The sequence below is a fragment of the Chaetodon trifascialis genome, chromosome 18 (assembly GCF_039877785.1).
Source record: "Chaetodon trifascialis isolate fChaTrf1 chromosome 18, fChaTrf1.hap1, whole genome shotgun sequence".
In the NCBI taxonomy this organism is placed as follows: Eukaryota; Metazoa; Chordata; class Actinopteri; order Chaetodontiformes; family Chaetodontidae; genus Chaetodon; species Chaetodon trifascialis.
In genome coordinates, this window is record NC_092073.1 from 15,003,395 (window position 1) to 15,018,900 (window position 15,506).

At 42.6% G+C, this 15,506-nt stretch overlaps 3 protein-coding genes across 3 annotated transcripts; 2 read left to right on the top strand and 1 right to left on the bottom strand.

Moving 5' to 3' along the window:
* Positions 1 to 345: 345 nt before the first annotated feature.
* flt3 (fms related receptor tyrosine kinase 3) lies at positions 346 to 8,288 on the top strand. The gene is made up of 24 exons (XM_070985708.1): positions 346 to 411; positions 1,016 to 1,098; positions 1,870 to 2,021; positions 2,109 to 2,233; positions 2,343 to 2,454; positions 2,579 to 2,718; positions 3,038 to 3,213; positions 3,323 to 3,461; positions 3,580 to 3,757; positions 3,862 to 3,962; positions 4,074 to 4,188; positions 4,298 to 4,503; positions 4,597 to 4,709; positions 4,799 to 4,931; positions 5,250 to 5,354; positions 5,443 to 5,553; positions 5,737 to 5,893; positions 6,030 to 6,142; positions 6,218 to 6,339; positions 7,007 to 7,129; positions 7,224 to 7,335; positions 7,434 to 7,533; positions 7,837 to 7,942; positions 8,038 to 8,288. Exons 1-24 carry the CDS (start codon positions 384 to 386, stop codon positions 8,251 to 8,253), a joined length of 3,066 nt encoding a protein of 1,021 aa, XP_070841809.1. The 5' UTR covers positions 346 to 383; the 3' UTR covers positions 8,254 to 8,288.
* A 1,202-nt stretch (positions 8,289 to 9,490) lies between these two features.
* On the top strand, positions 9,491 to 10,311 carry urad (ureidoimidazoline (2-oxo-4-hydroxy-4-carboxy-5-) decarboxylase). The gene is made up of 2 exons (XM_070986420.1): positions 9,491 to 9,671; positions 9,820 to 10,311. Exons 1-2 carry the CDS (start codon positions 9,491 to 9,493, stop codon positions 10,167 to 10,169), a joined length of 531 nt encoding a protein of 176 aa, XP_070842521.1. The 3' UTR covers positions 10,170 to 10,311.
* A 605-nt stretch (positions 10,312 to 10,916) lies between these two features.
* Positions 10,917 to 13,741, bottom strand: pdx1 (pancreatic and duodenal homeobox 1). The gene is made up of 2 exons (XM_070986390.1): positions 13,342 to 13,741; positions 10,917 to 11,302 (listed from the first exon to the last, which is right to left on the bottom strand). The coding sequence occupies exons 1-2, from the start codon at positions 13,739 to 13,741 to the stop codon at positions 10,917 to 10,919; spliced, it is 786 nt and encodes a 261-aa protein (XP_070842491.1).
* Positions 13,742 to 15,506: the final 1,765 nt, after the last annotated feature.

Consider the following 15,506-nt stretch of genomic DNA (forward strand, 5'->3'; position numbering starts at 1 on the left):
CTTTCAGATCAGCTTTAGTCCAGGTTACATCAAATTATTTTTGTCACTACCCATATTTTCTTATAAATATATATATAAAAAAAAAATCCAAATAGGACTTTAAATCTAACTATACAACGACTTCAACGTACATTATTTTAGGTGCATAATATTATATCTCCCATAACGCTATAAACATATTATAACACTTTAAATAGTTTCTAGCACTTTTACAGTCATGTTTGGGTCTTTTTGCAGGTCTTCGCCCTCAGTGCAGCCAGGCGTGGCTGACAGCGGCGTCATTTCCAGCGCTTCCCCTGTTTAAAACGTCCTCACACCCATCCTCTGCAACAAAGTTTCGCTGTTAGTAATGAGTATGTGACACTGACAGAAAGAAAGCATCAATGCCGAGACAGAGAAATATGATTGTGGGTGAGTCAGACCATTTCATGCCTCTGTTCTGTGGGTTATTGGCGCGACAGAATCAGAGGGAATTTGAAAAACGTGTGATATTTCAGGCCTGACTTTAAGGATGTTTATGAATATATACATTTTTCAAGCTGTTTAGTATGATATTTTAAAAACTGATGATAGGATAACACATTTTACTTTGCATTATTTTAGATTAGATCTCCGAAGAATCATTAGTCAAAGCCAAATGTTCAAATTATGAAACATATGGTTCATATCAACATGTGGCTGTAGTATGAGGAACCTTACAGATAAAAAAGAGGCTGACTTGTGTTGAGAGGCTGACACTTTACTGTTCATCATGCAAAGTGTTGCCCTGCAGGAGCAAAGAGGCAACGAGGTTTGGTTTTACTTAAGCAAACCTCTGAAGCAGTTAATTATATTTATGGCCAGTATGATTATTGTGTCTTGTTTTGTGCTGCACTTGCTTTATAATGCAATGCAATGCCTTATAATGCATTTCTCCTGTATCTTTCTTTAAAATGCATTTTTCTTTTTCTAAAGTGCCTGTTCAAAAAATGTACACAAACATTTGAAATAAAGTTCAAATTTTCTGTCCTTCAAGCTGTTGTCCTGCTGTGCGCTGTGGGGCTGCACTGCTCTGACAGTGATGCAGTGCAGAATCAGACCTGCGTACCCAGTCATGAGGTAAAAGCTGCCAGAATCTGTATGTTTTAAGTGATCGATTCAATCTAATTATATAAAATGCCTCGCAGTCCTCCTGAATTCCTCTTTATTTCTGAAACATTATTGAGTTACGGGAAATTGTTATTTTCTGTTAAGCTCCGGTGGATGTACAGAGAATGTGAACTGAAACATCAGATAGGGAAATAGCTCAAACATGACTAAATTTACTCTTGCTTTATATCTGTTCATCAGGTTGAAGTCTGTCAGTTTACATGTCATTTCATTATAACCTTTAAAAAGATAGCAGCTCTGGCACCTGTAAAAGCAGAAGATGAAATTCAAAAGTTATTATTTCGACATATCAGAGAAGGAGAAGCACAGGCCTAAATAGTAATATTAATGTTGGCTGCCATTTAGCTGCTTCAGGTTTTAGGTCCCGGTTTTGTTCTCACTGGCTCGCTCTCCACACTGTCATGACTTACAGAAACACCGGAATAGTCATAGTTGATGCTATTAGTAATACATGTGCTTGTTATGACAAGTCAAAATGCATATTTATGAGTCTAAATCTTGAATAATGATTAGCAATAATGGAAAGAAAATGTTATTTTTGGTTAAATAAACCAAAACATTAAAGTATAAGTGGTCTTGCAGGTGATTTTTAATTAAATCACAGACATCGAATAGCTTTATCAAAGTTATTTGACTTAAATTACTGGTGTGAAACTCAAAACTCTAAAACACAAATGCAGCTTTATGAAGGCTGATTAAATGGTGAGTCTTGTCTTTCAGGTGGCATGTTTTGTGCCGGCTGACTATCTGAATGCGTCTGGTCCTGTCAACGTAGACGTGTGTATGGGTAAGAAACTCGTCGTGTCCCTGAAGCACGTCTCTGACTCCCCAGTCTGCCACTGGACCAGAGGAGCAGATCCAGTCCTGACAGTGTAAGTGAATGTCTGTGTGTATGTTCGAGTGTGTTTCCACCTTTGTTTGTGCGAACAATCTGAGAGCTTTTCCTTAAACCTCACCAGAGATGGGAGCCGCTTCATGGTCCTACCGCCGCTTTCTGAGTCAGACTCAGGGGAGTACACGCTGAGTTGTGAAACTGGTAATGAGACCAGGTCCTCACTGACTGTGTCTCTTCATGTAGTAATGAGTGAGTAACACTTCTCGATATATATTCTCAGTCAGCACTCAACACAAACACCAGATCCTTTAATATCCTTAAATCAGTGTTAATTAACAATCAATGTTATTTTTTCTAGAACGTCCCACAAAACCAAAGCTGACACTGGACAATGTCAGTGAAAAAAGGCGGTCCCCTCATTTCACATGCGTCTCTGAGGGCTGCCTGAAGCCCACGCTTAAATGGTCGGGGTAAGATGTTATTTATTACATTTGCAGGCATAATTCAGACTATGTTCAATGTAGTCTCTTGACAAAACCCTACCTCTTATTATAGTGTGATTTTGTAAATGATGTTTCTCCTCATTTTGAACAGAAACAAGGAGGGGACAAACGGTCCTGCAGACAGTGGAAAGGTGATTAGCACCATATCCAGTATTGAATATTCTGCTAGCGGAGCGATGTGCTGTGCAACCAACTCTGAAGGACAAGAATGCTCCCAACTGTATGACTATGGTAAATTCATGTTTCAACAAATTCACTAAATACACTCTGCAAAAGATTTATTCATATTAATAATTACAGATGCAACTTATACTGAAATTCAATTTTGTACCAGGCTGTAAACATGTTTATTTCTATATTTCAATATGGGGGTCTATGGGGATTGACTTGCTTTTGGAGCCAACTTCAAGTGGCCAGTTTTCATCCTCTCTGTTTACAGTCATGGGACTATCTCCAATTTATAATACCATAGAAAAGAATTCAGTGGTGGGAATCAAAAAAATCACCTGACTGTCAAGTTTGTGACTTGAGGCCCGACTGTGTGTTTCAGACCTGCAGAGTGACTTTATGAAAGATGATGAGGTTTCTAACGTGACCGTGAGTCCTGGTCAATCTTTACTGCTTCGCTGCCGAATGCAACACTATTTTGCATCACCAGTTTGGGAGAATGACAGCAGAATATTGAATGCCGACACATTAGCGTGCGCGTCTGTAAAGGAGGAGGAGGTACAGTAGCTCCTGCTCATACCAGTGAATCATTTCCTTAGTCTAAGACGCAAACAGCTGCATGAATCTTTCCCACTAAAATCATAACAACTATATATTTTTGTCCCAGATCTGCATAAAAAATGACTCACATTTTAGCAGTCGGATGGCCTACCTGTTCATCAGATCAGTTAGTGTGGATCACAGTGGCACATACACCTGCAGGAGTCCAAAAGGCAAAACTAAGTCTGTCTCCGTCCATGTCCAGGGTTAGTAGACCTAATTTCACTTCACACTTGCTCAAACTGTTACAGATGAACGTGCGTTGTTTTTTCTGCTGTTTGTTTTGCACCATGCTGCGCTGACATCTTTCTTGTGTTGCCTCAGCTGAGGGTTTCCTCTCCGTCCAACTGGATAAGGGCAAGGTCATACCAGCTCAGAATGCATCCAGCACCTGTTTGCAAGCTAACGTTGCCTACCACCCCACGCTCCGGCGCTGCTCTTGGGAAGCTCCTGATAAAACGATGACTAAATGCATCAGGGAGGACTGGGTGACGAAACACAGGTAGCTGCATGAAGCAACGTTCCTGAAGCTGAACTCAATCAGTGAACATGTTACAAAAGAAGGAATGTTGAATATGAATGTTGGCTGTGACCCTGTCTCCTCAGGACTGTGAAGCTATGTGATCCACTCAGATCAGGAGATTATAAGTTACACTTGGAGGGTGGAGGACAAAAAGAAACAAAGACTATATCAGTGTGTGTTGTGGGTAAGAGAGAGTTTGGGATTTTTCTATTAATGTAACTTCTGTACAATGCTATCACATCTGTTAATTAATTTTAAAAAGCACACAGCTTATTGTCCACTGGCTTTGTTTCAGACAAACCAGCATTCAAATTCAGGGTCAACGAAGATGATAATACCTTCACCTATGAGACTGTGAGCCTTGTGCCAGCAAATTATACCTGGCTGTCTTGTTCTTCGTCCAATGACAGGTATGCTCACTGTCAGATCTGATCAGGCCAGATGGCATTATAGTACGCACACACACATCTACAGTTAGATTCAGATTTCCTCAAGTCTCTGCTCTTCGTCTTACTGCAGTTGTGAAACAGAATCTTCCTGGAAAGAGATTCCTGACGCCTCTCAAACAGACTCAGATGTCTTCTGCAACAAGACAATCAAGAGCTCTCTGAGGAGAGATATGGTGGATGGCCACCATTTAAGGTTTTGTCTGACAAACTCTGTTGGTTCCTGGTGCGAAACTAAATTCTCAATATACCACCAACCTTCAGCCCAGGCCTCCACAGGTAGACAGATCAATTTCATATTACAGAATCCTTAAATTATATTGTGTTGTTTGATGACTTTCATTAGAAATTGTCCTTCATTACTGTTTTCAGGCACTCTAAATGATGATAGTGGCAACTTGATTGTGCTGAGAGTAGGCAGTTTGGTTCTGCTTCTGGCGCTGGCAGTAGTTACTATGCTGCTCATACACTTTGTCAAAAAGAAGGTATATATTACACATCAGCACATGTACACACACACATGCAAACACAAACTCACAAGGACATGATGCCAACTCCTTTTTGTTTCCAATAGAAACCCCAGTATCAGCCCCAGCTTCAGGTAATCCAGATGGTTGGACCCAATGACAATGATTACATCTACATCAACTTCAAGGACTTTCAGTATGACCAGAAATGGGAGTTTCCAAGGGAGAACCTGGAACTGGGTATGAATTACACCGTTAGGCACTAGACATGATACCAGACTTCAGTGGTGGAAGAAGCACTCAGATCCTTTACTTAAGTAAAAGTACCAAACAACAATGTAAAAATACCCCATTATAAGTAAGATAAATAAAAGTACAAAATTATGATCTGCTGAAAAAGAGTGGAAATTAAACAAAGTATATTTTTATATTTAGAATCTCAAAAATCAATCTGAAACTGTACTTTAATACCATATTTGAGTAATTATATGCGCTTACTTTGTTGCATTCCACTTGAAGAATTTCTCATGTTATTATGTCTTCCTGTGTCCTTGCCAGGTAAAGAACTGGGCTCTGGGGCTTTCGGCATGGTGCTCCAGGCTACGGCCTATGGCATCAACAAGCCCGGAGTCTCACAGCAAGTGGCTGTCAAGATGCTCAAAGGTCAGTGTGTCATAATTTTGTTCCATGAGTGAAATGCAAAATGTGACAGGGGCCATCTTCGTAGCTGATGTGGTGTTTGACCCTGCAGAGAAACACCAGACAGTGGAGAAAGAGGCTTTGATGTCAGAGCTCAAGATGCTGACCCACGTCGGTCACCATGACAACATCGTTAACCTGCTCGGTGCATGCACAGAATCAGGTACATTTCCCACCACTAAGTACACGCATGCACAAGAAAGTTTGTGTACCTTTATCACATCTGATTTTATCCCAAGTAGGTGGGTGGCTTTTGCCAGGTGGGATGCTGCATGTAGTGCCTTCATTATAGTGTGCTCTAATCCATTAAATGTTTATTTAAAGTGTTTCCCCCCCACACACACAGGACCTACATACCTGATTTTTCAGTACTGCTGTTATGGAGATCTACTGAACTACCTAAAGAAAAACAGAGAGTGCTACCACAAATCTGTGACTGAGGCTTTCAACAAGGACCGTTTCAGCAGCCTTTACCACAACCTGCAGCACAGGAAAAACTCCAGGTAGGGAAAAGGGGAAACAAGGGCTGGGAAGTACAATATTTGGGAATCATTTTGGAATTAGGACAGTGCGGGCATATGTGTAAAATTAGAGCTGGAAGTCTAGTTTAATGTTACAATAATGTTGGTGTTTTCTCAGTGAGCTTGGCAAAGCGGTGGACCATTATGTGCCGATGTACAGCTCTACCACCAGGGGGCAGGAGGACATCGCCCTCCTCACCCTCAACTCTGCTGACATGGACAGCTTTGGAGGTGGAAAAAACACCATCTGCAGTCAGTACATGCATGTTGTCAGATTAATCCTAATCGATCCCGTTTTATCTCCAGATCCTGAGACCTATGACAACCTGGATGATCAGACAGAGGACCTGCAGGCCCTGACTTTTGACGACCTGCTCAGCTTTGCCTTCCAAGTGGCCAGAGGCATGGAGTTCCTCTCCTCTAAGAATGTAAGAGATGAACGGCTTTCTCGTTTCCACACTCTGATGATTCACAACATCACTGGAGCTGAACAAAATACCAAACTATCCCTTATTCTGGCTTCTCAGATGTGAGGATTTGCTGTTTTTCTTTGTATTATGTGATAGTGAATCTATAATTTGGGGATTTAATCAGACGAAATTAACCATTTCAAGATATTAACCTTGGCTTCATGTAACTGTTATCAACATTTTTCACTATTTTTGACCATTTTCATTTTCATATTTGACCAGAAAATAATCTGCAAATTAACTGATCATAAAAAGTATCTAATTACTACTTGCAGCCTTAAACTTCACACTTTGAATAAAAAGACCTGGCCCATTTGTTGATTCAAGAGAGGCCTTATTTTAGCAATATACACATAAAAACATAATATAAACATATACAGTGTCAGATCTTAGATATGAAAAGCACTCTTTAAAAACGTCCCTAACCTATTATTATATATCCAGCTGCTGATATGTTTTATGAAGATTATAAAACATTAATGTAGAACAAAGCAAAACTCAATCAGTCCACTGAAGTGACATACTGTATCAACAAGTCAAACTGCAGTTATGGGCTCGACCTTCATGGATTTCATGCAGTTTGGTTGCAGTAAATATCCTGACGATTGGTTCTGTTTGTCTGCAGTGTATCCATCGAGACCTGGCAGCTCGAAACGTGTTAGTGACAAAGGGCAGACTGGTGAAAATCGGTGACTTTGGACTGGCCCGGGACATCGACAACGACTCCAACTACGTCGTGAGAGGAAATGTATGTCAGATGACACCTAACGTTATTCACATCATTCACTGGTTGCTTTTTTCACCACTTCTCACACATTATGTTGGTGGCTGCTGTGTGTCAGGTGCGTTTGCCGGTGAAGTGGATGGCACCGGAGAGTACCTTTCAGGGGATATACACCATGAAGAGTGACGTCTGGGCTTATGGCATTCTGCTGTGGGAGATCTTCTCTCTCGGTAGCCTTCCACTCCATGAGCAGCACATTTATAAAACAAGCACACAATCAATTCCCGCACAATGATTAACAACAACTCTGTCTCACCACTGGTCCCAGGTGTTACTCCGTACCCGGGCATGAAGGTGGATCACACGTTCTATTCAATGATTGAGAAAGGATTTAAGATGGAGTGTCCATACTACGCCGATGAGTCTGTGTAGGTGTCTTCAGTCTGTATGCAACACTTATTCAGGACCTTTAGTTCCTTGTTTCTTTAATACAAAAAAATCCTCCTTTTTAATGCAAATGAAGTCAAATCAAGTTGAATTTTTCTTGTATTGGTAAAAGGATCCTCCTTTTCTATTTCGTCCACCACTGTCCTCAAAACCACACAAATGCAGAAGTGCAGCTCTCTTTGACTACTGGAAATCATGGATGTCTGATAATCTTTATAAACATTAAGAACTACAGCAGAGTCTGTGAGTATTTCACCTCCTTTCTCCATGACTTCCTTCTCCAGGTATGGGATTATGTGTAAGTGTTGGGCCCTGGATCCCTGCGAACGCCCATCCTTCTCCAAACTGGTGTCCGTCATGTGTGATCAGCTGACAGACAGAGAGGAAGAGGTAGGCATGTAGAGTAAGGCCAACATATTGTATCTGAGCTCTAAGCAGCATTATTATCCAAACAGTCCTCTTAACCAACTTCCCTCCTGTTTCAGCTCTACTATAACATGTCTGACCAGACATGCAGCGACTACCAGAATGCACCGGCCGTTCTGGACATCTCCGCCTTGACAAAACAGAATGAGAGCAAAACGGAGTCGACCAATGACTACAGTCAAACTCACGCGACGGAAGAAGGCAAAGTGGAAATATCCAACTCGGACGCTGTGGAAGCTGGGGAGAAGCTCCTGAAGCCACCTGATACAGAGTGATCACCTATCACTCAGTGCCCGGTGGCCAAATGTTCAAACCATCCATCTATCCATCCATCCATTATCTATACCGCCTATCCCTTTTGGGGTTGCGGGGGGCTGGAGCCTATCCCAGCTACAATGGGCGAGAGGCGGGGTACACCCTGAACTGGTCGCCAGCCGATTGCAGGGCATGTTCAAACCAGTTCACTTATATTTTATAACAGATTATTTAAAGGTATTCTCATAATAATATTCATATTCTTAAGTTACAGAATACACTTGCTTTATATTCTAATAGAAATATTGTTAGCATTTATAGACTTGTAGGTGGGATTAAATAAAACATGTAGTGTATGTCTATCATATATTTTTTTTTTTATAAGTAACAGGACATACAAAGGTTTTAATATGTATGTGGGATTTCAGTCACTTATATTATAATGATGGCGATATTGTCTAAATGTAAATACAATATTTTTGTTTTCTAAATATCCAAAATATTGTCAGTATATAAATTTATATAAATACACACACTATAAAATGATCAACCTTTGGTTTTAGATTTTATCACATACAGTATTGTTGCTGCGCATATGGAAGCAGCCTTTTTTTTACCTTTTGAATATCGATTTGCAATGAAATGTAATCATACTTATTTTTTGTGGTCTCATATTATGTTAGCAGCTCTTCACTGAAAAATGAACACATTTATATGTTTTTTTTTGTTTGTTTGTTTGTTTTAAACCAAGCTTTCCTATTTCAAAATATTGTAATGGATTTTACATTGTATTGTCATGTGTTCCTATTCTACCTGCAATAAACTGTACTTTACACATAGAACAGAAACTGGTGAGAACAGTGTAGGTCAGCTTCATATGTCTGATCTGATCTGTCAGCTGCGTATTTTGTTTGTTTTTGTCTTTATTATCCAGTCAATCATCTTGTGACTTCACTCATTTATCTTGTGATCTCTATCATACCAAACATGTAAACTGCTATTTGCTGTCTCTGTGAGACGCCAGAGACAGAGTCTGCATGAGGGAGAGCTCAGTCAGCTTATGGAGTTTGAATCGCTGATTTACATTTGCCTTTAAACTCCTCTTTTCATCGTCAGATGATTGGCAGTTGATCCGACCAAGAAAATATTAACCGCAGCCGCACATAGGAGGCTTGTCCAACAGTGCATTAACCCTTGTTGCAAAATCTAGTTGAAGGTCAACAAACACTGTCTGCACAGCTGCCAAAAAGTGTCCCCATGAAAATGGACATCGCCTCAATAAATGCTCTTCCTTACGAGGATTTTGTGAATATTTTCGGTAATGTGGTGGAGAAGTGCCCCATTGTAACAGCTGCTGTGTGGTCGAGGCGTCCCTTTGGAAATTTGGCTGCTTTGGAGGCTGCAATCAATGATTTCATCGATGCTCTCCCGGAATCAGGTGAGACGTATATTTTGGTAACTTTTTGTCATGCATCTTTAGCTCTGGTGTAGTTTTTGGTGGCTGTTTTAGGGACTTTTTGCTCCTTAAATGTCAAGGACTCTGCGCGCACTGGCGCTGACAAGACATTAGCCTCGTGTGTGTCCAGGTAAAGAAGGCATCCTCAGGTGTCACCCGGACCTCGCGGGCAGGGACCTCCAGAGCGGCACTTTGACCCAGGAGTCGCGCGAGGAGCAGGCGGGCGCCGGGATGGATGCGCTGAACTCCGCGGAAGCGTCGCGCATGGCCCGGCTCAATGAGGAGTACAAGGAGCGCTTCGGGTTCCCGTTTGTGATCTGCGCCCGCATGAACGACAAGTCGAACATACTGCGGCAGCTGTCCGAGCGCTGCCGGAACGAGCGCGAGGCAGAGAGGGCGCGCGGCATCGCGGAGGTGAAGAAGATCTGCCGCCTGCGTCTCCAGGGTCTCGTGCTCACTGACGCTCCCAACAAATTATGAACTTTTGTTACTGGAGGCTATACTGGATTTCTCTTACACCAGTGTAACCTCAGTCACAGTAAGACTGCCATTGTTCTCCACTGTGATATTTGCTTTATTCCAAATTTATTATGTGTTATTCATCCGTCATACTGTACAATAAATCCGTCAAACAATAAAATATGTGTATCATTAATTAAAATGTAACAATTTACATGAAAAAGCGGTGGCTTATGTACAAGTGGACATATATAGTCGTATTACGCATGGGTTTATATACATTAATTGTATACTACTAACATATCTGAGGTGAGAAACAATGCTCTGTAAGACCTGCTTAGACCATGCAACAGTTGGTGCACCTGACTCCATGATGGGGCCTCTAAAGGGCTGAAGAAGGAGGCGGTCCTTGCATGATTTGGTTGTCTCAGGATGCCATCTGGTGCTCAAAAAAACTCAAAGCATGCAAAGTGAAGAAATGTCCCCTCAGTTCAGTAAATGCCCGACAGCGGTATCCAATGAGGACAATGTGATCCTTGGGAGAGAGAGTTCAAGGAGGTCTCAGGAAAATTGGCACCAGACTTAGTCGCCACCTTAACTCTAAGGGAAACCTGTAAGTTTCACTCTCTTCATTACCGCCCTAATTATGATTCTCGTGGGTTCGTAAAAGTCTAAATCCTCTCGGACGGGGCTGATTTAGAATGTGGCTTTGAAAACGATTCCTGCGATATGAGTTTAGGTCCCAGTCTTGAGACCCTCCCTGCGGGTCTATGCGGGCTCTTGGGACCCAGGAGCGGAGAGGGAGTGCGCGTGCAGCGGAGAAACGGGGGGTGATGCGGTGTGAGGTCCGTTCGTAGAGGAGACCCCTCCGGCTGCCTCCCCCTGGTCTCCAGAGGTGATAGAGGAGTCCTGGTCCGGGTCGGCCGCCCTCGCCCTCCTCCGGTCCTCCTCCTTCTTCCACTTCATGCGCCGGTTCTGGAACCAGATCTTGATGTGGCGCTCGGTGAGGCTCAGGGTCAGCGCCAGCTCCACGCGGCGCGGCCTCGAGATGTAGCGGTTGAACAGGAACTCCTTCTCCAGCTCCAGCAGCTGGGCGCGCGTGTAGGCAGTCCTCGTGCGTTTGTTTTCCTCAGTCTCCGCCACCACGTATGGTCCTGGAGACAAACACATCAGCGTCCTTACAAATAAGATATTTATCAAAGGTGAAGGTTTATTTTTAGTTTTGTTTGGACTGAATCTCAAACAGTGTAATCACTGTAATCGCACAGAGAGAATTTTATTTTCACTGAAATGACCTACAGGCCTTATTTGAAGTGCATTGGTTAGATTTTGACCACTCCAGCGGGCACCTGCTGAAACCACAGTGCATATTTGTCTTATGATAGCCAACAAAATAAACATTCATTCACTTGTAATGTTACAAGGAATTTACAATTACTTGAGATTTACCCCAAAAATTGGTCCACTTCCTTTGATATTTGGAAGCAGTATGTTCTATGGGGATTTTTTTGTTTTTAAAATAAGAAATTCAGCTGTAGTGCAGCTTTTGAAGATCATAAGTTTGGATTTTGAGATTAAGGTTTTGGTTAACGTATGGCTGCAGAACGGTCGTTTCTCTTACTGGGGAAAAAATACAGGATACTTCGTGACCCACATCTAGAATTCACACCGGTTAGATTGATAAAATGGTTTGATATCTGGAGGCACAAACAGATCGGTTTGATATGGTTTAGTCACAGAGATTTGAGCGCAAAGGTTGTTTTCCCTGAGGCTGAATTGCTTAAGTATGTTTTAAGACTAATGTGGTGAGAATGAAGCAGGTAACTTTACCGGTGATAAGACCACCATATTACGCCTCATTTTCCAGGACCTGCTGGACCTGGGAGTCTTCAGCCCGATGAGGACCACGGTTTGGTGAATTAATTCACTTTAGGAGTGACCTCTATCTTACCGATGGCCTGTCTACCTCTTTACCTGTTTGGCATATCAAAATAGCCAAAATGAATGGATAACTAAAAATTAAATGGGGGGGGGGAAATCCAAAAACTACATATACAAAGTCAAATTCAAGGTGCAAATTTAAAATTAAATTAAGGCCATGACTTAACAGAATATTTTGGTTATTTTAATCACAGGCTATAACTTAACTATAATCATGTATTTGTCAATGCAACAATCGTGTTGCTGCAGGAGGTAAAAACACAGAGCAGGACATGAACGACAGCTTTGAGCCATGGCGTCCACTTAAAAACACTTAGAGCAGCCTCTTTGCAATGAAAACCCTCTTGTTGTCTGTTTCTAAAGTTTATTGGTAAATGTACTGCAATCGTGCTTTTTTAAAAACGCTACCTATTAAAGCCATATCTTCTAAAGTTAATAATCAGAAAACTGTGCGTAAAATAAACCAAAAGTGGGCCACGGAGTGTGAATCCGTGATTAAATGACCTCATATGAAATCAGTGAGGCAGCGTGAAAATCTATTGATTGTTCTAAAACCTTTCTCATATGAGAAAAGCGTCATGGTCGTCAAACGACAGGTGTAACAGAGCTGAATGAACTTTGTGATCAAGTGCGTCCGTATTTTTCTCTGAGGAAAACGCGCTCATCAGAAAACGAACTTCTATTTGGCCTATAATTAAAGCCAGTGGCCTCGTCTAATTAAAAATGATAAACTGAGTGATTCGGTCATTTAAGCTGTAAGATTTTCTGAAAGTCTAATAATTCACTGTCATTGCAAAAGGTATTTTATTAATGATAAGTCTCCATCAATCAAAAACGATTGTGGTAGATGTGGGTGTTTTAAGGGCCTATTACACTCTGTAGCATTCAGCCTATTGATGGTTGAAGACATGGCGATTTGTTAAAATGTTTTGTAAAGACAAAACCTACATTTTTGTGACAATAAGACCTGATAAAAGCAAGCGCTGACCTTCCGGGTCTCTTACGAATTGACTGACAAGGTAAACTGAAACACCCAGGATCATATTGTTGGGAGCATGATGTCATTATAGGCCTCAGAAAGAGTCGGTTGAAACTCACTTGCGAGTGCTATGACTACAGAGTAATGCTGCAAACAGAGCATGCGTTTTGAAACAAGCTTAATCAGGAGTGGATACAATCAAATCTCTTGTTTCTGTTATGGTGATCTCAAACGAATGATATTTACTGATACGCAGCGATTTGCAAGACTTACCTGCCCACTGTCCCTTCCAGGTGTGAGAGTGAGATTTTGTGGTTTTCATCCAAGGGAAAGGGAGGTGATATCTGTTCTGTTCCCCCGTGTCTCCGTAGCCTGAAGCGGGGGGGAGAGGCTGCTGCTGGAGCCCCTGAGGATGGTGGAGCTGAGGCACACCTGGATCCTCCCGCATGGGCAGAGGGTAAGAGGGGACAGTGTCAGGAAGGCTGGCCTGCTCCAAGGCTCCCATGGTCGGCGGCGTGTAGACTGAGTGAACCTGCCTGCTCATGTAGAGGCAGGGCGGCGGGCTGTGGCTGTAGTCCTCCCCCTGTGATCTCTGGTAGGCACAGGAGTCCTTAAAAACCTGAGAAGGGTAATAATGATCTTCCCGATTCATAGCTTCCGAGGAGCCGCACATGTATCGTACCTGCGCCCTGCCTCGGCGTGGACCTTCTGCTCCACCTGTCTCTGGCGCAACTGCGAGGCCCTTGCGGCTCCACACAGGTGTGTCACTCCGTCACCATGTGACTCCGCAGCGCCGAAGCCATTGGTTTCACTGTTTGCTCAAAACAGCAGACTTATAGCCCCCAGTTTCCAGGATATTCTGCCGCTTGTGGGATTTTTCACTAAATTGAACAGGACGGCCGTCAGCGCGTAAATCAATGCCACTCTGTAAATACCGCGACGTTTACCTGGCACCCACCTGTGTTTGCCCCCGCAGCAGCAACAGACAAGTGAGCAGGTGAATCTGTCAGACCCTGCCTGCACACACAAGGACTGGCCAGAGAGGTCCTTATTATACAGTAGAAGGCACGGAATAAACGTGTTTCTCATGAAGGATTGTTCTCAAACAATGAAGCATCGACACTTTATATGGATATATCTCTGTCTGCACACTGCGGCTGATAAATCGATATGTATGGGCGCAAACATTGGTTGACCTCAGATAAGAGACCTGGTTGGAGAGCCAGTTGTCCTGGAAACTCGGGTGAAAAGCTCAAACAACCACTCTATTTCCACAAGCTTTTTTTTTTTTTTTTTTTTCATTTGTCTACACCTTTCTGACTTTTAAAATGTACCCATTACACTTCCCTAAATGCATCATTTAACACCATTTAGCGCGCGTGTGGGGGCCCGCGGTCCCCGCACGAAGGGCCCTTGGCGATGACAAACACGGAGCCGCTGCGGTTGCTGCACTCTGGCCATGTTTGCTGGCCATTAGCCTTTAGCAGGTGTGTGCTCGGTCCATTAAACAACAGCTCTCGTGGTAAACCAATTAAGGTTGGAGTGAGCAACAGAACTCAATTAACCGGGGTGCGCGTGCGGCGCGTCTCCACAACTCGCCAGCCCATCCGCAGCTTTTATGCAACGTTTTGAGCCTCTGCCACATGATCGGAGTGATTTACCTGCTCTGCATGTAAATCGTACAGGACGACGGGGCTTTTACCCTGACAGTGTGTATCAAGAGACTATTTGCACTGAGTTCTTCAAAGGCAATTATGGCACTTTCCACGGTATCTTAATGGGGCACTCAGCGATGCAATAAAGTTCGAGTAAACCAATTCCATACAAATCACCCCCTGCACTATGGCTTAATGGTGTTTATATTTGATCATTGTTTCAAAGAGGAAGGAAACAGTTAACCGAAGCTGTCCTCCACCACGGTGGACGCGCACGCCGTGATTTATGAAGCATGAGGGGCGTTAAACGCATTTTAGACACGGAATTTTGCGTAATGGCTCAGGCGAGGAGTAGTGCAGCTTAGATTTTGCTGTAATAGACCTGCGGGCAATCATGCCCAAAAAGGTTGCCGCGTTTATAAAACGCACTGGATGCGGGAACTATAAGAGAGTGTAAGCTTAAGCACACGGAGACAGGCCAAATGGATGGGAGGGACATAAACAGCAGCACAACACTTTGAACGCTTGAGCAAATGTCCATCTGCTGTCTTGAAACCCTGCTGACCCCATTAAAACGAATGGAAAGTACAGCTTTGTACAGTTTAACCAGTCTTATTCTTATTGTTCTTATTATTATTAGTAGCAGTAGTTCTAGTTTCTGTTGCTATTACAGCCTTATTAAATCACCATTTATCTAGACCATTTGTTCACCAGGACTCTTGCACATGTAGGAGTGTCAGGAAAACCCGATTTTTTTTTCTCCTTTGACAAACAAAACCGTTT

Excerpts from the sequence above, each read along its gene's own strand:
- flt3 (XM_070985708.1), top strand. The coding sequence starts at position 384 with ATGCCGAGACAGAGAAATATGATTGTGG. Across the intron at positions 2,719-3,037 it reads CTCCCAACTGTATGACTATG|ACCTGCAGAGTGACTTTATG; the intron begins GTAAATTCATGT and ends TGTGTGTTTCAG. Across the intron at positions 4,710-4,798 it reads TACACTTTGTCAAAAAGAAG|AAACCCCAGTATCAGCCCCA; the intron begins GTATATATTACA and ends TGTTTCCAATAG.
- urad (XM_070986420.1), top strand. The coding sequence starts at position 9,491 with ATGAAAATGGACATCGCCTCAATAAATGCTCTTCCTTACGAGGATTTT. Across the intron at positions 9,672-9,819 it reads CGATGCTCTCCCGGAATCAG|GTAAAGAAGGCATCCTCAGG; the intron begins GTGAGACGTATA and ends GTGTGTGTCCAG.
- pdx1 (XM_070986390.1), bottom strand. The coding sequence starts at position 13,741 with ATGTGCGGCTCCTCGGAAGCTATGAATCGGGAAGATCATTATTACCCT. Across the intron at positions 11,303-13,341 it reads CTGGAAGGGACAGTGGGCAG|GACCATACGTGGTGGCGGAG; the intron begins GTAAGTCTTGCA and ends GTTTGTCTCCAG.